The sequence below is a fragment of the Oncorhynchus tshawytscha genome, linkage group LG10 (assembly GCF_018296145.1).
Source record: "Oncorhynchus tshawytscha isolate Ot180627B linkage group LG10, Otsh_v2.0, whole genome shotgun sequence".
Classification (NCBI taxonomy): Eukaryota; Metazoa; Chordata; class Actinopteri; order Salmoniformes; family Salmonidae; genus Oncorhynchus; species Oncorhynchus tshawytscha.
The window spans coordinates 8,251,384-8,273,233 of NC_056438.1; the positions used below are offsets into that span (position 1 = coordinate 8,251,384).

General features: G+C 44.4%; 1 protein-coding gene across 12 annotated transcripts in view; it reads left to right on the forward strand.

Moving 5' to 3' along the window:
- LOC112259691 (gastrula zinc finger protein XlCGF57.1) overlaps positions 1–21,850 on the forward strand; it is a 1,127,091-nt gene that overhangs the window by 919,373 nt on the left and 185,868 nt on the right. For 2 of the 12 annotated variants that reach the window (XM_042329374.1, XM_042329377.1), the window contains one exon: positions 14,506–16,096. The exons of 8 other annotated variants lie outside the window; for them this stretch is intronic. In XM_042329374.1, the coding sequence (XP_042185308.1) occupies positions 14,506–15,692 (1,187 nt within the window). In that variant the 3' untranslated portion in view covers positions 15,693–16,096. Of the gene's footprint in view, positions 1–14,505; positions 16,097–19,972; positions 20,268–21,850 lie in introns of those variants that run through there. 2 more of the 12 variants (XM_042329379.1, XM_042329380.1) reach the window with 2 other exon arrangements.

Here is a 21,850-nt window from a genome sequence, read left to right on the forward strand (position 1 = left end):
CTTATATGGTTCCTTTCGAAAACGCCCACTTCGCCTTATATGGTTCCTTTTGAAACGCCCACTTCGCCTTATATGGTTCCTTTCGAAACGCCCACTTCGCCTTATATGGTTCCTTTCGAAACGCCCACTTCGCCTTATATGGTTCCTTTCGAAACGCCCACTTCGCCTTATGGTTCCTTTCGAAATGCCCACTCCTTTCGACACGCCCACTTTTCCTGAGAGATGACATACAGTAGGTGGCAGCATTGAGACCCTGAGGGATGACTGCTCTGAGGGATGACTGCTCTGAGAGATGACGTCACAGCTGGACACTGCATGCCCCTGTGCCCCCTATGGGCATAATGTCTCTGGTCCAGGTTAAGACTCCCAACAGGGTCACCAGGGGGGATCAGCCAATGAAGTTGGAAGTCCCTCCCACTTGACGACATGAAAATGGTAGAAGCCCTTAATGGTGCTGCCCAGGGTAATACTGCCTTTTGGTCAGTAGAGGCCTCTGTCATTCTCTATGTGGTTTCCCTATATTGACGAGCACTACATTTTCCCTCTTGCTACTTGTCCTCCTGATGTCACATACAGTATGTATTCAGCAGTATGTGGACACCCCTTCAAAGTAGTGGATTTGGCTATGTCAGCCACACCTGTTGCTGACAGGTGTATAAAATTGAGCACACCCCCATGCAATCTTCATAGACAAACATTGGCAGTAGAATGGCCTTACTGAAGAGCTCATTGACTTTCAACGTGGCACCGTCATAGGATGCAAACTTTCCAAGTCAGTTTGTCAAAATTTCTGCGCTGCTAAAGCTGACCCCCGGTCAACTGTAATTGTTATTGTGAAGTGAAAAGGTCTAGGAGCAACAACGTCTCAGCCGCGAAGTGGTAGGCCACACAAGCTCACAGAGCGGGACCGCCGAGTGCTGAAGAGCGTTTTGCTTAAAAATGTTATGTCCTCTGTTGCAACACTCACTACCATGGCCGAGCAGCCGCACACAAGCCTAAGCTCACCATGTGCGATGCAAAGCTTCGGCTGGACTGGAGTAAAGCTCGCCGCCATTGGACTCTGGAGAAGTGGAAACACGTTCTCTGGAGAACACTACCTGCCCCAATGCATAATGCCAACGGTAAAATTTTGGTGGAGGCAGAATAATGGTCTGGGGCTGTTTTTCATGGTTCGGGCCCCTTAGTTCCAGGAAAGGGAAATCTTAACGCTACAGCATAGAATGACATTCTAGACCGGTCCTACTTTTTATTTTTTGTGTTGAGCTGTTGCCGGTAGGTGCACTTGATTCAGCAGCCCTACTGTACCACTGTTGCCGGTAGGTGCACTTGATTCAGCAGCCCTACTGTACCAGTGTTGCCGGTAGGTGCACTTGATTCAGCAGCCCTACTGTACCACTGTTGCTGGTAGGTGCACTTGATTCAGCAGCCCTACTGTACCACTGCTGGTGTGCACTTGATTCAGCAGCCCTACTGTACCAGGTGCACTTGATTCAGCAGCCCTACTGTACCAGTGTTGCCGGTAGGTGCACTTGATTCAGCAGCCCTACTGTACCACTGTTGCTGGTAGGTGCACTTGATTCAGCAGCCCTACTGTACCACTGTTGCCGGTAGGTGCACTTGATTCAGCAGCCCTACTGTACCACTGTTGCTGGTAGGTGCACTTGATTCAGCAGCCCTACTGTACCACTGTTGCTGGTAGGTGCACTTGATTCAGCAGCCCTACTGTACCACTGTTGCGGTAGGTGCACTTGATTCAGCAGCCCTACTGTACCACTGTTGCTGGTAGGTGCACTTGATTCAGCAGCCCTACTGTACCACTGTTGCTGGTAGGTGCACTTGATTCAGCAGCCCTACTGTACCAGTGTTGCTGGTAGGTGCACTTGATTCAGCAGCCCTACTGTACCACCACTGTTGCTGGTAGGTGCACTTGATTCAGCAGCCCTACTGTACCACTGTTGCTGGTAGGTGCACTTGATTCAGCAGCCCTACTGTACCAGTGTTGCTGGTGCAGATTCAGCAGTGTACCAGGTGCACTGTTGCTGGTAGGTTGATTCAGCAGCCCTACTGTACCACTGTTGCTGGTAGGTGCACTTGATTCAGCAGCCCTACTGTACCACTGTTGCTGGTAGGTGCACTTGATTCAGCAGCCCTACTGTACCACTGTTGCCGGTATGTGCACTGATTCAGCAGCCCTACTGTCAGCACCACTGTTGCTGGTAGGTGCACTTGATTCAGCAGCCCTACTGTACCACTGTTGCTGGTAGGTGCACTTGATTCAGCAGCCCTACTGTACCAGTGTTGCTGGTAGGTGCACTTGATTCAGCAGCCCTACTGTACCACTGTTGCTGGTAGGTGCACTTGATTCAGCAGCCCTACTGTACCACTGTTGCTGGTAGGTGCACTTGATTCAGCAGCCCTACTGTACCACTGTTGCTGGTAGGTGCACTTGATTCAGCAGCCCTACTGTACCACTGTTGCTGGTAGGTGCACTTGATTCAGCAGCCCTACTGTACCACTGTTGCTGGTAGGTGCACTTGATTCAGCAGCCCTACTGTACCACTGCCCTACTGTACCACCGGTCAGCAGCCCTACTGTACCAGTGTGCACTTGATTCAGCAGCCCTACTGTACCACTGTTGCTGGTAGGTGGTAGGTGCACTTGATTCAGCAGCCCTACTGTACCACTGTTGCCGGTAGGTGCACTTGATTCAGCAGCCCTACTGTACCACTGTTGCCGGTAGGTGCACTTGATTCAAAAGTCCTGCGCACCGGGTAAGCAAAGTGTTCCCATGAGACAAACTACGCCTACCTGGTGGACTGGCAAATCTGTGACTAAATCAAATGCACCTACTGCGCTGCCCAATCGGATAGGTTAAATCACCGTGGCTACAGAGCTTCCATGACCCTGACCACAGCCAAGTTTAAGCTACTAGCTTACGTCAGATTTAATATCTTTTAAAATATGACCACAGAGAGACTGTCAACGAATACAGCAAAGAGTTGCTGTTTTTATGAGTGAGTTTAAGTTTATATTCAGCACTGTCACTGCTTATATTCAACACTAATACAAACAAACTAATTATTTCAATTCATGCTCCACGGTGCCTCACAAGTGCTAAACCAACTGATCTATTTTGAAAGCTCGAGTTTTTAAATATAATATGGTCAGATTAGTAATATTGGCAGGCCAATCATATAGCCAATATGCTGTGATAATTTATTAGGCCTAGTGCCCAGACCTCACTCCTACAACTGTTTGTGTGAGGTTAATGTAAAAAAAAACAAATCTGTGTGGTAGATCTCAGCTTTCTTTTTGACTGCGAAAATAATCTTGACTCAAAGGTTGGTGACCACTGTTCTAGATGATTCTGTGCTTCCAGTTTGTGGCAACAGTCTGTGGAAGGCCGTTTCGTGCTTCTGCAGGACAATTCCCTAGAGCACAAGTGAGGTCCGTACAGAAATGGTTTGTCAAGTTCAGTTTGGAAGAACTTCACTGGCCTGCACAGAGCCCTGACCTCAACCCCATTGAACAACTTTGGGATGAATTGGGACGCCAACCACGAGCCAGGCCTAATCGCCCAACATCAGTGCCCAGCCTCACTAATGCACCTGTGGCTGAGTGGAGGCAAATCCCACCATCGATGTTCCAACATCTAGTGGAATGCCTTCCCAGAAAAGTGGAGGCTGAAGGGGGGACCAACTACATATTAATGACAAGTGTTACGCCCCTGAAAACAGGGGAGAAATAATCACGAGAGTGATACGGTGTTGTATTCTCAATTCAACGTTTAGTTCAATGAGAAAAGACAGCGATTTTCCCCAGGAATATGGGTGGAGACCAGAGCAATCGATCTCTGGCTCATAGATTAAGAGCATTTCGTAGATCACAGATGAACACTTTTAGGCACCACAAAATAAAGTAATCAATATAACGTTTACACATTACTCTCACAATTTGTACCCTTTGACAGATTTTAACTTTAACACAATTATATGAATGTTATCAATCTCTATCAACTAATACTGAATGCATCTTCTTAACCTTAGATGTTTTAAGATCCTCACATACTATGAACTTACTAATACTTTTTAATGTATAACAGGCTATGAATATTTCCTTTAACCTGTTACACTCTCCCCGACAAAATCAATGTTGTCCCAACATTACCAACATTGTCTTCTTCAACAGTCCGTATGCACTGGACCTAGAAAATCCTCTTCTGTAAGGTAGTACTTGAGCAGAGGTCAAGGGTCACAGTTCAAATATAACTAACAAGTTATATTCACAGTCCATATCTGTTGACCAGCTATATAACATAAGCAGTATTTTCTCATACTATTGATCAACAGTCCATCAATTTTAATGATCTATATGCATATTCTGCAAATTGTCTCTTTTGACAGTCTGTGAAATCAGACAGTAGTCCATGGTCAAACATGTCAACTCTGTAGCCTCAGGTTTGCTGAAGCCCATACATGTAAGGTGGCTGAAAGTAGCATTGCTGTAGTGATGGCAGCCATGGAACCAGTCCTGGTGCAGAGTAGACAGGGAACAACTGTGGCTGTGGCTGTATACTGTAGCAGGAAGGGATACCAAGCTAATCATAAGTGATACGTCTTGGAGGGTGTCTCTCTCTTTGTGGCAGCTGGTAGGCTGGTTCCTCAGGTTCAGCAGCATCAGTATATGAAGGAAAGGCCTTGGTGGATGATCATCAGGCAAATTTTCAGCAGGCAAGTCTTTAACTGTTGTTGTCTCCTCCAGCCGCTTTTCAACAAGAGGCTGTGCTGGTAGCGTATCAGGGACTGGCACTGCAACTGTCTGTTTCACTGTTGGGGGCCTGTGTTCCCACTCTCTCGCTGGTTCAGCATTCCTCTCCTCAGGTACTGTAGGAGATGTGGGAACCTGTAGCAGCTCATGATGAAGGTCATATTCATCCCCACTGTCTTCATCAGAATCTAGAGTCTGTGATGCAGGCTGGTGTCTCCTCGTTTTCTGACTTTTGTCCACTTTGGTCATTTCTGGTTGTGTCTCAAAAGGTAAGTGGTCACAGGACATGAGCAGATTTCTGTGCAGGACCCTGGAGCGTCCCCTACCCTTTTCTGGTCTCAATTCATAAATCGGCAGGTCTGAACCCATTTGTCTCACCACTGTGTGAATTGTATCTTCCCAATAGTTACGGAGTTTTCCTGGTCCTCCTCTTGGTGTCAGGTTTTTAATCAGAACTCGCTCACCAGGCTGTAGCACTGAACTCCTAACTTTAGTGTCATAGTACTTCTTACTTCTTTCAGCGGCTTTCTGAGCATTTTCATTTGCAATGGCGTATGCTTCTTCCATCCCTCGTTTCCAGTTCTCCACGTATTCTCGCTGGTTACTGGAACCTGCCTCTGTGCACAATCCAAAGAGCATATCAACTGGAAGCCTGGGTGATCTCCCAAACAGAAGATAAAATGGTGAATAGCCAGTCACTTCGCAACGGGTGCAGTTATAGGCATAAACCAGTTTGTTCAGAGCCTCCTTCCAATTTGACTTTTGTGTCTCAGTTAGTGTCTTTAACATTTGCAACAATGTTCTGTTCATGCGTTCCGCTTGACCGTTTCCCATCGGGTGATAGGGTGTTGTCCTGGACCCCGCCATGCCACTGAGTTTCTTTAACTGATGGAACAACTGATTTTTCAAATTCTCCCCTTGGTCATGGTGGATGCGGGACGGGAACCCAAACTTTTTATTTATTTTTATTTATTTTTTATTTCACCTTTATTTAACCAGGTAGGCTAGTTGAGAACAAGTTCTCATTTACAACTGCGACCTGGCCAAGATAAAGCATAGCAGTGTGAGCAGACAACACAGAGTTACACATGGAATAAACAAATTAACAAGTCAATAACGCAGTAGAAAACAAAGGGGAGTCTATATACAATGTACAATGTGTGCAAAAGGCATGAGGAGGTAGACGAATAGTTACAATTTTGCAGATTAACACTGGAGTGATATATGATCAGATGGTCATGTACAGGTAGAGATATTGGTGTGCAAAAGAGCAGAAAAGTAAATAAATAAAAACAGTATGGGGATGAGGTAGGTGAAAATGGGTGGGCTATTTACCAATAGACTATGTACAGCTGCAGCGATCGGTTAGCTGCTCAGATAGCTGATGTTTGAAGTTGGTGAGGGAGATAAAAGTCTCCAACTTCAGCGATTTTTGCAATTCGTTCCAGTCACAGGCAGCAGAGTACTGGAACGAAAGGCGGCCAAATGAGGTGTTGGCTTTAGGGATGATCAGTGAGATACACCTGCTGGAGCGCGTGCTACGGATGGGTGTTGCCATCGTGACCAGTGAACTGAGATAAGGCGGAGCTTTACCTAGCATGGACTTGTAGATGACCTGGAGCCAGTGGGTCTGGCGACGAATATGTAGCGAGGGCCAGCCGACTAGAGCATACAAGTCGCAGTGGTGGGTGGTATAAGGTGCTTTAGTGCAAACTTCAGGGCAAAGTCATTGAAGATGAGATTGGCAGCAGTTTTACCTGACTTTGATGTGGTGGCGTAGGCTTGAGTGTAACGTGTAAAATGATCAACAATCACGAGGATGTACTCATATCCCCCTTTGCATCTGTCGAGATGAAGGAAGTCTATACATACCAGTTCAAATGGCTGTGTTGTCACAATGTTTGTCAGAGGAGCTCTTGTTGCATGGGCTGGCTTTTTCTGCTTGACACAGCTACAAGTTTTAGTCACATAGTGCTCGATGTCAGATTGCATAAAAGGCCAGAAGAAGCGGTCACATACTAGTGATACAGTGCGGTCAGTACCTTGGTGTCCCATGTTATTGTGCAACTCTTCCATCACTTTACCTTTGTACTGCTCTGGTAGAACTAACTGCTTGCGGGCTGTAGTGATTCTGTACAGAATGCCATCACTGTCTATTGTCAATTTGTCCCATTCTCTGAATAGGCATTTTGTCTTTGGACTGAATTTCTTTTGCTCTTTAACTGGCGGTTTGGAACCAGACAGTTTGAAATTGAGCACAGGACGGATGACCAGATCAGATTCTTGTGCTTCTCTTATCCCATCTTTTGGGATCGAGCTGGTTGTTGCAGTGGTTGTCTCACCTTCAGCTGATACTGACATCAATGCAGCTGAAATTGACCAAGGTACAACAGCCTCTTTCTGTACCTCAACTGCTTGTATCGTGGTGGCGATGGTGTCTGGTGGAAGCTCCTCAGAACATTCTCTCATCAGTGACTCTACATCCAGTGGCATCCTTGACAAAGCATCTGCATCGCCGTTCTCTCTGCCTGGTCTGTACTTTACAATAAAGTGGAAATCAGCCAAGTCTGCAACCCACCTGGAAGTGGTTGCGTTCAGTTTTGTAGTAGACAGAATGTAGCAGAGCGGGTTGTTATCGCTGTATACAGTGAAGGTCGGAGCATAGTACAAATAGTCATGGAACTTATCAGTGATGGCCCATTTTAGAGCTAGAAATTCTAGCTTGCTCGAGTGGTAGTGATAGTTCTTCTCAGCTGCTGTTAAGGTTTGAGAGCCATAAACAATGACCCTAAGCTTCCCCTCTTGCTTTTGGTAAAGAACTGCTCCCAAGCCTTGGTGTGACGCATCAGTGTGTACAACAAATGGCTGAGTGAAATCAGGGAAACCTAAAACTGGTGGGTGAAGCAAACACTCAATCAGCTGTTCAAGTGCCTGTTGATGCTGGTCAGTCCACGGGATTGGCTTGTTTGAGGGCACCACATTGTTTTCCGTGGGTGGTCAGGTAATTTCTCTGAATCTGCTTTCAGGAGGTCATACAGGCAGCTGGCACTCCTAGAAAAGTCCTTGATGTACTGTCTGTAGTAAGTGAGTAAACCAAGCATTTTTCTGAGCTGGCCCACAGTCTCTGGTCTGATTTCTTTCAATGCTCTTACTGCTTCAAAATCGGCTGGGTCAACTCGGCTGCCCTCTGCAGACACTATTCTGCCCAAATAACGGACCTGGGGTTTAAAGAGATCACACTTACTTGGTTTGAGTTTAATGCCATACTCTCTGAGACGCTGCAAAACTTTTCGCACATCATTCACATGGCTGTCGAATGTTTTACTGAAAACTAGCGCGTCGTCCAGATAAGGAGTGCAGATGTTATCCCTGAGCCCTTCCAAACACTCCTCCATACTGAAAACTAGCGTGTCGTCCAGATAAGGAGTGCAGATGTTATCCCTGAGCCCTTCCAAACACTCCTCCATACTGAAAACTAGCGCGTCGTCCAGATAAGGAATGCAGATGTTATCCCGGAGCCCTTCCAAACACTCCTCCATACTGAAAACTAGCGCGTCGTCCAGATAAGGAGTGCAGATGTTATCCCTGAGCCCTTCCAAACACTCCTCCATACTGAAAACTAGCGTGTCGTCCAGATAAGGAATGCAGATGTTATCCCTGAGCCCTTCCAAACACTCCTCCATACTGAAAACTAGCGTGTCGTCCAGATAAGGAGTGCAGATGTTATCCCTGAGCCCTTCCAAACACTCCTCCATACTGAAAACTAGCGTGTCGTCCAGATAAGGAGTGCAGATATTATCCCGGAGCCCTTCCAAACACTCCTCCATACTGAAAACTAGCGTGTCGTCCAGATAAGGAGTGCAGATATTATCCCGGAGCCCTTCCAAACACTCCTCCATACTGAAAACTAGCGTGTCGTCCAGATAAGGAGTGCAGATATTATCCCGGAGCCCTTCCAAACACTCCTCCATACTGAAAACTAGCGTGTCGTCCAGATAAGGAATGCAGATGTTATCCCAGAGCCCTTCCAAACACTCCTCCATACTGAAAACTAGCGCGTCGTCCAGATAAGGAGTGCAGATGTTATCCCGGAGCCCTTCCAAACACTCCTCCATACTGAAAACTAGCGTGTCGTCCAGATAAGGAGTGCAGATGTTATCCCGGAGCCCTTCCAAACACTCCTCCATACTGAAAACTAGCGTGTCGTCCAGATAAGGAGTGCAGATGTTATCCCGGAGCCCTTCCAAACACTCCTCCATACTGAAAACTAGCGCGTCGTCCAGATAAGGAGTGCAGATGTTATCCCGGAGCCCTTCCAAACACTCCTCCATACACCGCTGAAAAGCTGCAGGAGCGTCCATGAGGCCGAATGGCATACGTATCCACTCATAGAGTCCCCACGGTGTCACAAATGCTGTCAGTGGTCTGCTTTCTTCAGAGATGAACCCCTGGTGATACGCTTTCCCCTGATCTAAGAGGGAGAACCAGGAATTACCACCTAAACTGTCCATGATGTCTTGGACCCGAGGGATGGGCTGGCGGTCGGGATGTGTCTTTCTGTTCAGGTCTCTGTAATCTATACACAACCGGAGGGTCCCGTCCTTCTTACGAACGCACACGACAGGTGAAGAATATGAAGAGTTTGACTTCCTAACCCAGCCCTGGACTATGAGGTCATAAATGTAACCCTTCATCTCCTGATACAGTGGCCTGGGCACTGACATGTATGTGCGCTTTACTGGTTCAGAGTCCTTTAGAGAAATAGTCATTTTCAATCGTTCAATGCAGCCAATGGCATTGTCTGATCTGGAGAAGGAGTGACACTCTTCTCTAAGCATTTGCCTAACAACCTCTCTCTGTTCTTCGGTTAGGTGAGTTAAATCTACTGGTGGATCCCACTGTTCAGTAGCAGTACATGGGGTTCGAACGCTGGTGTGATTCACTGTGGCTGGGGTGACAATTTTTTCAAAGACTTGGGCAGGTAACACAGTCATAATGGTTTGTACTGTACCGATTTATTGTGCGTCCTAGCAGGGCAATGTCGTGGTCAGTGGGGTTAGAGACATCAAGCAGGATAACTGGAAAAACACCTTTCCTGACTCTGACTAGTGTGTCAAAGAACTCAAGGTCGTCTGGCCACTGCGGGTTCAGGTCTGGCTGGAAAAGCATTGTCATGTCATCTTTGAAAGGCTGGGAAGCTACACAGCACTCAATCTGAATGCTACTGTGTTTTGGTACAGCAACCTTCTCTTTCTTGGTTTTCACTGCATATTCATCTGTCTGTTCTGCGCTAACAGCCTGTATAAAAGCTCTCACCTTGTTACTTTTGAGGCTTGGGAAAGCTGTTTTTACTGTACTGTATCGTTTAGTCTTTTCGGTCATTGTCAGGATGTGCTCGATAACATTGAAACCTATGATGGGATGTGATAGGTGACAGCCTTTCATTACCAGCACCGGGATGATCAGTTCCTTTGTTTGGTCAGTTTCAGAGGCTAGCCGAAAAGTTGTTTCAATCCATCCCAGGTACGGCATTTCAGTCCCATTTGCTGCAGTCAACCTTAGATCATCAGGTGAGTCCAGGATTTCTGAAACATCTCTCAGCCTTGCGTTTGGGAGAGATTCCTCTTTCCATCGTTCATCAATGACCGATACCTGAGAGCCTGTGTCCCATAGAGCTTGGAGGTGGTGGCGATTCAGGTGACACTCAATAAGGCTCTGTCTGCCGACTAGCGAGGTGACCTTACGGGGGTGGCAACCTTGAGCTAGGGATGGTAAGGAGTGGGCATTTTCCTCTGTGCAGGAAAACCTTTCACTATTAGAGTCAATTTTCAGGTATGTTTAGTCCAATGTTGGTTTTGACATACTTTGGAACAGTACAGTGTCTCTTTACATGATGAACATTGTTTCAGGTTCTCAAATGAATCTTTTCTGGCACAATTTGCACATTTCTGGGACTTTTTGGTAGCTACGGTTAACACTCGTCCCCCAGCGGTAACCCGTTTCTGTTTAAAGGGGCCTCCCTTGATGGTCTGGCTCCCCGGATTTTACATCCAGCTTGAAAATGTTCTCCACTCCCACATTGGAAGCAGTGTGTGCAGCGTGGATCTGTTCTGGCCTGCAGACAAAACACCTCCTTGGAGCTGGAGCAGAGCGGTTGGTATACCAGTGAGGTGCATATTGATGCTGTGCAGGGTCAGGTGCTTGGGACCGACTGTAGCTGCTGTAATACTGCTGCTGGGAAACAGGTGGCTGGGGGTCCCTATCTGGCCTCCTAACTGGGGGTGGGGCATAGGCACAAGGCGGTGACTGAAACAGGCTGCTGTAATGTCTCCTTAATCTGAGCAATCTCTGCACTGAGACCTTTTAGAGAAGCTACACCTGTCTTAAGTTCAGCTAACTCTGTTAACAGTCCTGCGGGTATCTTAGCTTTGGCTTCCTTCACAGGACACTTTGCAGATGGCGTATCTTCTAACTGGACTACACTTACAGTTGTAGCAGGCTGTGGGGCATTAAACCGCTTTTTGTTTCGTCTTTCTATCTCATTAGCACAAGCAATGTTAAGCTTCTCTAGCAAAACCTCATCTGATGTTTTGCTCTCTAGCAGGAGAGGCTGCATGTCTATCCTGATACTGTCACTCTGGAGACCCGTAAGGACTGTGTGAAAACACATGCTCTGGACTAGAGCAGGGTCATACTTAAGCCCTGATTCTGACTCCTGGGATGCAAACAACTTTTTGCCTCAAATCTAAAACGCGCATCAGGAAGCTTTGAGGGGTCTCCTTGCTATGCTGTGCTTCTGAAGCTAGCTGTTTGTAAAGCTCTGTTGCACTCTTCTCTTGGAAGTGGGAACGCAGGATACATCTAAGTGTGGGAAGAGTTAGCTGGGGTTTACCTTCCAAGTAGCTGCGTAGCTGTGAGCCTGGAGAAATAGCCCTGACTACTGCGTCTACTATTTCTACCTCAGGATAGCCTCTGTTAAGTCCATTTTCAATCTGATGGGCAAGGCTGGAAAAAATCAGTTTTTCTTTCTGGCCCGGTTCACCTATCTGACCAGAAATGTTAAACTCTTTGCGCCAGTATGAGCTGGGCTGTGCATTGGGTGAGAGCGGCACGCTCCCCTGAAGATTGGCATGTTGTTGGGGCTGACGCAGAGAATCACTGGCTTTGGCTGCAGTAAACTGCTCAGTTCCCACCCCTTGTTGTGGAGTTACAGTTCTCAATTCCTCTATTCTGTGATGTGTTCCGACTGGTTCAATATCATGGTCAATTTGCCCTGTTTTGTTATCTATGCCACTGATCATCTCTGTCATTTCGTCTCTAAGTAGCAACAATTCCGACATGCCGCCATCTTCTAACTCTGCGACTTCCTCTCTTCCAAGGAACATCATAATGCGAGTCATTAATGATATGCGGGATTTGTCTTTAACATCTCTTCTCTGTTCGCCTGATATTTCAAGCAAATCACATATCTCTAGTAATTTGTCTTTAGTCAGGGTGTGCAATTCTCCTACTACCTCTTCCTGTAGTTCTTCCAAGGCGCTTGTCATGTTGACAGAACAGGAGGAACTTTTACTGTGCAGGAGTTGACTCTGAATTAGATGGTCCTTACTGTCTCTGATGGTCGATCAATGGCCTCAGTTGACACGTACTTAACCACTAACTTCCAACTTCCCTCGAACAGCAACACTTTTCTCACTGCAGCCTGCCTGAGTTGTTATGTGGAGATTTAGCTGGCTCGGAATTCAGCGACCAGGGTGTGGAAACTGGACATCTGAGCAGCTATCTCAGCAGAGCCTCCATACGTTTGGTCATGTAGTTTACTCAGCTGGTGTCCACATACTTTTGGTCATGTAGTGTACTCAGCATGTGTCCACATACTTTTGGTCATGTAGTGTACTCAGGTGTCCACATACGTTTGGTCATGTAGTGTACTCAGCAGGTGTCCACATACTTTTGGTCATGTAGTGTACTCAGCAGGTGTCCACATACTTTTGGTCATGTAGTGTACTCAACTGGTGTCCACATACGTTTGGTCATGTAGTGTACCTTGCTGTTCTGATGGTTTATTGGGCGTGCAGCTAAATTATAGTTCTAAGAGATCTTTGTCTTGTGAATTTGTCAAGTAGCGTCTGTTATAAATAATTGTGTTGAGCTTGTTCGCTAGCTCATACACGTCCGCTAGTGTTAGCATTTGCATTAAGATTGAATGGGTATTTAGCATGCTAGCTAGCGATGTTAGCCTTGTTAGCATTAGTCATTTTGTGGTGCTGGTTGGCTATTTCAATTGGTGTAAATCGCTCTTGTATATTCTGTTTATGTAATGTAGATGTACCTACACTCTTGTACTGTTCATTTAGTACATTTACCCACGTTTAGCATGTCTACGAACCAATTAGCCTGTTTGGTTCATTGGATTGTGGCTGGACAAATGCCTGTTTTATTGTATAGCAGGTACCTCACCTGTGCATGTACAGTGTTTTTAACGGGGGCATAAAATATAGCAATACTATAATCTACGTTTTATTATGACTTCTCACTGGATAGGATTCTCAGTTATCTGAACCAAGAGTGGTCAGATGTGTGTGTTTTGAATGTGGACACATCTTTCCATTAAATCAATCAAAAAATTTTTTAACCTTTATTTAACTAGGCAAGTCAGTTAAGAACAAATTCTTATTTTCAATGACGGCCTAGGAACAGTGGGTTAACTGCCTGTTCAGGGGCAGAATGACAGATTAGTACCTTGTCAGCTCAGGGGTTTGAACTTGCAACCTTCCGGTTGTTAGTCCACCGCTCTAACCACTAGGCTACCCTGCCACCCCAAATCAATCAAATGTATTTATAAAGCCCTTTCTACATCAGAAGATGTCACAAAGTGCTTATACAGAAACCCAGCCTAAAACCCCCAAACAGCAAGCAATGTAGATGTAGAAGCACGGTGGCTAGGAAAAACTCCCTAGAAAGGCAGGAACCTAGGAAGAAACCTAGAGAGGAACCAGGCTCTGAGAGGTGGCCAGTCCATCTGGCTGTTCTTCAATATGTTAAAACATTCATAGATTACCAGCAGGGTCAAATAATAAGCACAGTGGTTGTAGAGGGTGAAACAGGTCACCACAGGAGTAAATGTCAGTTGGCTTTTCATAGCCGATCATTCAGAGGTCGAGACAGCAGGCGCGGTAGAGAGGAAGAGAGAGGGTCGAAAAGGTAGCGGGGCAAGGTAACACGTCAGGGTTTATAGACACAGACAAAACAACAGAAATTGGATCAGCAGCACGACCAGGTGGACTGTGGACGGGGACAGCCTCATCCCTGTTCCCATCCATTAAACTCCCCTTAACCCAGACATCCGCCTCATCCCTGTTCTGATCAGACATGCTGTAGTGGATGCTAAGCTTAATCTTAACCTAAGGTTCTTAAGCCAATCATGGTCCTTCGATCCTCTAAAACATACACTATTTTTCAGATGTGCAAAGATTGTTAAGGGTTAGACGGTGTCGGTGGAACTTTTGTTCTCATTAGCAACAGTGTGTTCAATAGTAGGCATGTTAACCCACCACCTATATGGCTTGTGTGAAGGAAAGCAAATACCTAGCTAGCTGTCTGCACTCAGGCTGTATAGATCATAGAGATCCATGCTAAGGAAGAACATTGAAATTGAATGTCATAGAGATCTATAATTCATGAGTGATTCCAAATTATGTTATAAATAACCTCTGCTCCTCCTCTCTGTCCCTCCAGACTCCCTGCAGCTCTCTGTCTCTGAAGAGGAGGTTCCCCCTGAGCAGCAGCACTGTGAACAGGAGTGGAGCCCCAGTCTGGGACAGAAGGACCCAGAGACCAAACAGATTAAAGAGGAACAGGAGGAAGTCAGGACCAATCAGGAGGAAGAGCAGCTTCAAGGGGTGGAGCCTGATATCATAGAGTTCATATTCACTCCTTCCTGTGTGAAAAGTGAATGTGATCAGGAGGACCCACTTCAGTCCTTGACTCTTCCCCAAACCCAGACTGTGGAGAACAGAGAGAGAGACTCTAAACCCGTGGATCTCAAACCTTCTGTCACTGTGACCCACATTAAGGGTCTCTACATTCCCTGTGACCCTACAGATAATCAAAACAATGCCTCCAGCCACAGTTCAGCTGTAAGCAGCTACACAGTAGGACTTGACAGCAGTCCTCTATTGGATACCAGCCCACCATTGGATCCCAACCCACCAATGGGGGAACACTGTTCCAAACCCAGCACCACATCTAGAAAAACTCACCACTGCCGTGACTGTGGTGAAACGTTTGCTCTGAAAGCTGACCTGCAGAGACATGTGACTCTCACCAGGAAGAGACCCAGTGAATGCTGCTTCGGCAATAAACGCTACAACCCCACCTGTAAACTGAAGGCCCATGTCCAACCCTGTATCTGTCCAGTTTGTGGAAAGATCATAAAATACAAAGGAGATCTGTCCAGGCACATGAGTATTCACACAGGAGAGAAACCATTTGTCTGTGGTGACTGTGGGAAAAGCTTCAGTCAGAAGGGAAACCTGAACTTGCACAAACTGACTCACACGGGAGAGAAACCATTTAGCTGTGGTGACTGTGGGAAAAGCTTCAATCAGAAGGGAGACCTAGGGAAACATATACTGACTCACACACAACAGAAAACATTTAGCTGTGGTATCTGTGGGAAAAGCTTCTATCATAAGGGGAACCTTACAGATCATATAAGGACTCACACAGGAGAGAAACCATTTAGCTGTGGTGACTGTGGGAAAAGCTTCAATTTGAAGGGCAACCTAAGGAAGCATAAACTGACTCACACAGGAGAGAAACCATTTAGCTGTGGAGACTGTGAGAAAAGCTTCACTCAAAAGTCTAACCTGCTGACGCATGTGAAAAACATCCACAAAGGAGGAAAACAGGATGAAAATTAGGACAAAGATCTTCTGTCGGAAGATGGGAATTAAAAGGCAGGATGTGTACAACAAAAGCAAAGCAACTCTGGATCATTCATGATGTGGGATTCAGATAAATACATGTGTGGTGAACGTACTTTTGTAAAGCTTTCTATGTAAATAAAGTTTGATTTGATTTCAATGATGATGTAACAATCCAACAGTTCAGAGTTTACTATTTGCAAGTGAGGTGGTCCTCCCCTAATCTTTTGCTTCGGCCTGATGGTTATATCAGCACATTTTGTGAACATGTGGTCATTTAAAATGTGTATACAATTATCTTTGTTTTAGTGGATAAATTTAGTTCTGACAGATGTCTTTTATGAAGTTTAGCATTTTAGAATGTCTGACTTGATGTTTTCTATATTAAAACATGTTTACTCCAAGAGTTTTTCTCATCCATTTTCACTAAATACTGCTCATTCATGATAAAGATTTAATATTGTATCGAGTAATTATATTCAGTTTACTTCTGAGAAATAATTTATTCTTACAGATGATCCTATATTTTGATACGGAATAGATGTGGATCCTAATTTTACTGGACCCCTCTTCCCAACAGCTAAAGGCCCTGGAGCTTCTGCACATGTGTGATCTTCTGTACAACTTGCAGAAAACATGCTACTCTGGTGAATGGTGCTCGTTTAAGTTAGATCAAAGCTGAATCAATGTCTGCCAGATTGCATAACGATCACAGTATTCGACATAACAGAACCGAATATAATAGCATAGTGTAGCATGCGCCACAAGCTTAAATATGTGCTTTGATTGAAACAAAACACAGGTAGGCTACAGTTTGTTAACACCCTCTGCTCTACAATTCGCACACTGTACATCATTAGAAACAACTCTACATAACTAAGAAAATCGAAATGCATATTCCCATGAAACTGATTGAGATCAAACGGTTGGCATGCAGATGCTTCATGGACGTTTCACGTAAAACTGGGAAGAATTATCATTCAAAATTGACACGAGCTAGGTTTCCATCCAATTGGCGAGGGATTGTCATGCAATTATTCAAAAATATCTACATAAAAACAATATGCGCGTTTTCCCAGCAGGGGTGTGTTTTCATCAAAATGACTTACGGATTTAAAAAAATGAATAAAACTGCGTGATGACGTAGTGCTCATAAAAATAAATGTGTGGTTAAATTCCCATGTAACGAATAAAAAAATACAAGTAAATGGGTTTCCATCGTTTTGTCACGAAACATGAGTGTGCCCACAGTGGTCTTTGCGCATGCGCTCTAGCCGACAGCTCGCAGATACATAAAACAAAGATAGTTGCTCAACGGAAGTCCATATTTGGTGAGTAACGAACGCATTTTGACATCATAATAAGGCTTGCAGAACTGTCTAATGGCCCCCCCGAGCTCAATTGTCCATTGTATATAATCTACATATACTTGTGTTCCCTCATGTACTCTATGTATTGATTTGTTGTTAATTTAAAAAAGTATATAAAAAAATAAAAAGAACTGTCTAATGGGAGTTTGAATCGGAGCTTCCTGGACTTTAGAGAGGAGACACGTCATGCTCATCGTGAACATCTCTATCGCACAGATACTGGGGCACGGGAGGACCAAACATAGGCTCTCATCGCTTGATATGATGGTTATTAAATACAAATGTGCGCATAAGAGTGTTTCCACCGCTATTTCTGACATAATTCATTTACCGACAAAAAAGATCCCACTTGTCTATCGCACTTAGTTTTGTCGACATTTGGAAAGTTTACCAACAAATGTGTTGTTTCCATCAGGCCTGTGCCTGCCATTACATTTGTTTTATCCGACATGTACATGTACTCGCATAAAAAGGATGGAATAAATCCTGGTTATGAGAAATGTGAAGGGACGGTGACCACCAAAAAAAACGTGTGTTCAAAGTAGAGATAAAGAAACAGAACATGATCCAAATCTTTCCATGGGGGCGGAATGGGGCGGGTTGCGGAACGGGGAGGGGGCGGAAAGTGACGGTTACCTACGGATCCGCAGCCTTTAGACACTTAAGTTCGTCTAATGTCTACGTGTAGTCTTCGTTTCCCTTTACTATGGTTGTCAGTAGTTACCACAGCAATAAAGTCAAATTGGGCTATAACATAACAATTCATGGAAATATTATAAAATGTGCCCTTAATTTAAGGTTAGGCATACTTTAGCAGTGTGGTTAAGGTTAGGTTTAAAATCTGATTTTAAAGGCAGACTCAGTAAGTCCCAAATAAAATGTCACTTTAAAAAAAAAAACATCGCCAACACAGGAGGCTGCTGTGGCCGCACCAGAGCGAATTGAATGTCGTGTTCTGTTTGATTACCATTCTACTAACTTATTCTGGTCCAGCCATTACCACAAGCCCGTCCTTCTCAAATGAGGAGCCGCCAACCTCCTGTGAAATTTCTCAAAATGTATAGATGAAAGATTCATTCGCTATTTCTGTCACTTCAAAGTTATAATGAAGGTTTTACGCATTACAAGTAGGCGAGAACAGCTTTGGTTACAAATTGCAGGTCAGATTTATCCTGGTAATTACGATGCACAGCCGATAATTACTCTTGTGCACGTTCCATCTGTTCCCGATTCATCCACGACCACAGCAATACTCATATCAACAATACACACAGTATATCTAGCTATATCCCGCTCATTACAAACGAAACTCATTATAAATAAGAGTTGAGGGACACAGAATACACGTGTTATTTAGCTGACAAATGCATGTCTTAACGGTTCATAATATATTGTCTCCTCCTGGCTGCCAATCCGTCTGTGCGTCTGTCTGTGTGCAAAAACGTGGGTGTTTTCATTACGGAAACCGTTTACCGTTTAAGAACCAACCAGAAGCAAACGAAACAAAACGGGGAGGGACCAAGATGAATTTGTCCAAAAGGGCTGTTTGACAAAGGAGAGCGATGGAATGTCGCATCAGATGACATGGCCTCTAGGGTTTGGGTGCCAACCCTGTTGTTCAGAGATGGAAAGTGGTTAGAAGAACGAAATACATAAAAATAGCTCCTTCCATCTGTCCAAGGCTATTTCTCATCCATTTTCACGATTCATGATATCATTTGAATCCTTTGGGAAATAATGATTTACAGTGGACTCCAAATAACAGTGTTGTAAAGTACTTAAGTGAAAATACTTTGAAGCACTACTTAAGTCGTTTTGGGGGGTATCTGTACTTTTTAAAACGTAATATATTTTCCCTGACACCAAAAGTACTCATTACATTTTGAATGCTTAGCAGGACAGAAAAATGGTCTAATTCACACACTTATCAAGAGAACCTACCTGGTCATCCCTACTGCCTCTGATCTAGTGAACTGACTAAACACACTTATCAAGAGAACATACCTGAACGTCCCTACTGCCTCTGATCTAGTGAACTCACTAAACACACTTATCAAGAGAACATACCTGAACGTCCCTACTGCCTCTGATCTAGTGAAGTCACTAAACACACTTATCAAGAGAACATACCTGAACGTCCCTACTGCCTCTGATCTAGTGAACTGACTAAACACACTTATCAAGAGAACATACCTGAACGTCCCTACTGCCTCTGATCTAGTGAAGTCACTAAACACACTTATCAAGAGAACATACCTGAACATCCCTACTGCCTCTGATCTAGTGAACTCACTAAACACACTTATCAAGAGAACATACCTGAACGTCCCTACTGCCTCTGATCTAGTGAACTGACTAAACACACTTATCAAGAGAACATACCTGAACGTCCCTACTGCCTCTGATCTAGTGAACTCACTAAACACACTTATCAAGAGAACATACCTGAACATCCCTACTGCCTCTGATCTAGTGAAGTCACTAAACACACTTATCAAGAGAACATACCTGAACGTCCCTACTGCCTCTGATCTAGTGAAAGTGAAGTCACTAAACACATGCTTCATTTGTAAATGATGCCAGAGTGTTGGAGTGTGCTCCTGGCTATCTGTTTTTTTTATGATACTGCCTGGTTTGCTTAATATAAGAAATGTGAAAATATTTATACTTTTACTTTGCCACTTAAGTATATTTTATCAATTACATTTACTTTTGATACTTAAGTATATTTAAAACCAAATAATTGTATACTTTTACTCAAAGTATTTTACTGGCTGACTTTCACTTTACTTGAGTTTGAAAATTGGTTACTTTTACCACCCCTGCCTAATAAGCGCACTTTGTATGAATGCAAACTATAGAAATTTAAGCCCCCATCCAACTAGCGGCGCTGTTGTGCCTTTCCGAGTTTGCTACCCGCTAATAGAACCAAGGATTTTTCTCAAATTCCTTGACTACAACACGGAAGTAGAAGACGACACTTCTTGTGTGGGGTCAAGACATACTGACTGAGCTGAATAAGTTACTCAACCGAAAATGTCTAAACTACAGTTGTTGCGTGTGTTTTTGAATGAGCGTTTAACTGCGGCTGCTGTGGAGATTTTGGGTGCAGTTGAGAAAACGGTAGTGGAGTACCAGGAGGAGAATGATCGGCTACGGAGACTGCTGCGGAGGACACCAGAGATACAGCTATGTAGACGAGGTGCGTATATAGTGTTGAGGAGGAATAGTGTACCGTGTCTGGGAGAGACTTCACCATTAATTTTCTTGATTCAGGTTCATGCAAAAAAAGTGAAACGTCGTTTTAAGTAATTATGCAAATTTTCGTCATTATCGAACTTAATAAATAATGCACCCTCAATTAAACTAATTTTACTAGTTATACAATCGTGTAACTAAGAAATTAGCTGGAAGGAAACTAACTATATTTATTATGTTGTAAAGGAAACGGTGGCGAAGGATATCATTGCAAATTAACGCGGATCCAAGTTAAGTTCACACACGCGACCATTCATGAGGTCTCTAACAAACAGATACAGGTTCAGACCAGTCATGGGGTCTATAAAACACACAGATACTGGTTCAGACCAGTCATGGGGTCTATAAAACACACAGATACTGGTTCAGACCAGTCATGGGGTCTATAAAACACACAGATACTGGTTCAGACCAGTCATGAGGTCTATAAAACACACAGATACTGGTTCAGACCAGTCATGAGGTCTATAAAACACACAGATACTGGTTCAGACCAGTCATGAGGTCTATAAAACACACAGATACTGGTTCAGACCAGTCATGAGGTCTATAAAACACACAGATACTGGTTCAGACCAGTCATGAGGTCTATAAAACACACAGATACTGGTTCAGACCAGTCATGAGGTCTATAAAACACACAAATACTGGTTCAGACCAGTCATGAGGTCTATAAAACACACAGATACTGGTTCAGACCAGTCATGAGGTCTATAAAACACAGATACTGGTTCAGACCAGTCATGAGGTCTATAAAACACACAAATACTGGTTCAGACCAGTCATGAGGTCTATAAAACACACAGATACTGGTTCAGACCAGTCATGAGGTCTATAAAACACACAAATACTGGTTCAGACCAGTCATGAGGTCTATAAAACACACAGATACTGGTTCAGACCAGTCATGAGGTCTATAAAACACACAGATACTGGTTCAGACCAGTCATGAGGTCTATAAAACACACAGATACTGGTTCAGACCAGTCATGAGGTCTATAAAACACACAGATACTGGTTCAGACCAGTCATGAGGTCTATAAAACACACAGATACTGGTTCAGACCAGTCATGAGGTCTATAAAACACACAGATACTGGTTCAGACCAGTCATGAGGTCTATAAAACACACAGATACTGGTTCAGACCAGTCATGAGGTCTATAAAACACACAGATACTGGTTCAGACCAGTCATGAGGTCTATAAAACACACAGATACTGGTTCAGACCAGTCATGAGGTCTATAAAACACACAGATACTGGTTCAGACCAGTCATGAGGTCTATAAAACACACAGATACTGGTTCAGACCAGTCATGAGGTCTATAAAACACACAGATACTGTCAAAGTGCAAGTAAAATAAGTAACCAGATTGTAAAATGGCAGATCTGTAGTGCTTTCCTCCCGGCTGCTCTGTGTTTCCCGGGAACGCAAAGCTCCACTATTGATTTACATTTCATTTGAACATGCTTTGTAAACAACAGGTGTAGACTTAACAGTGAAGTGGAAGAAGACTTGAAGACTT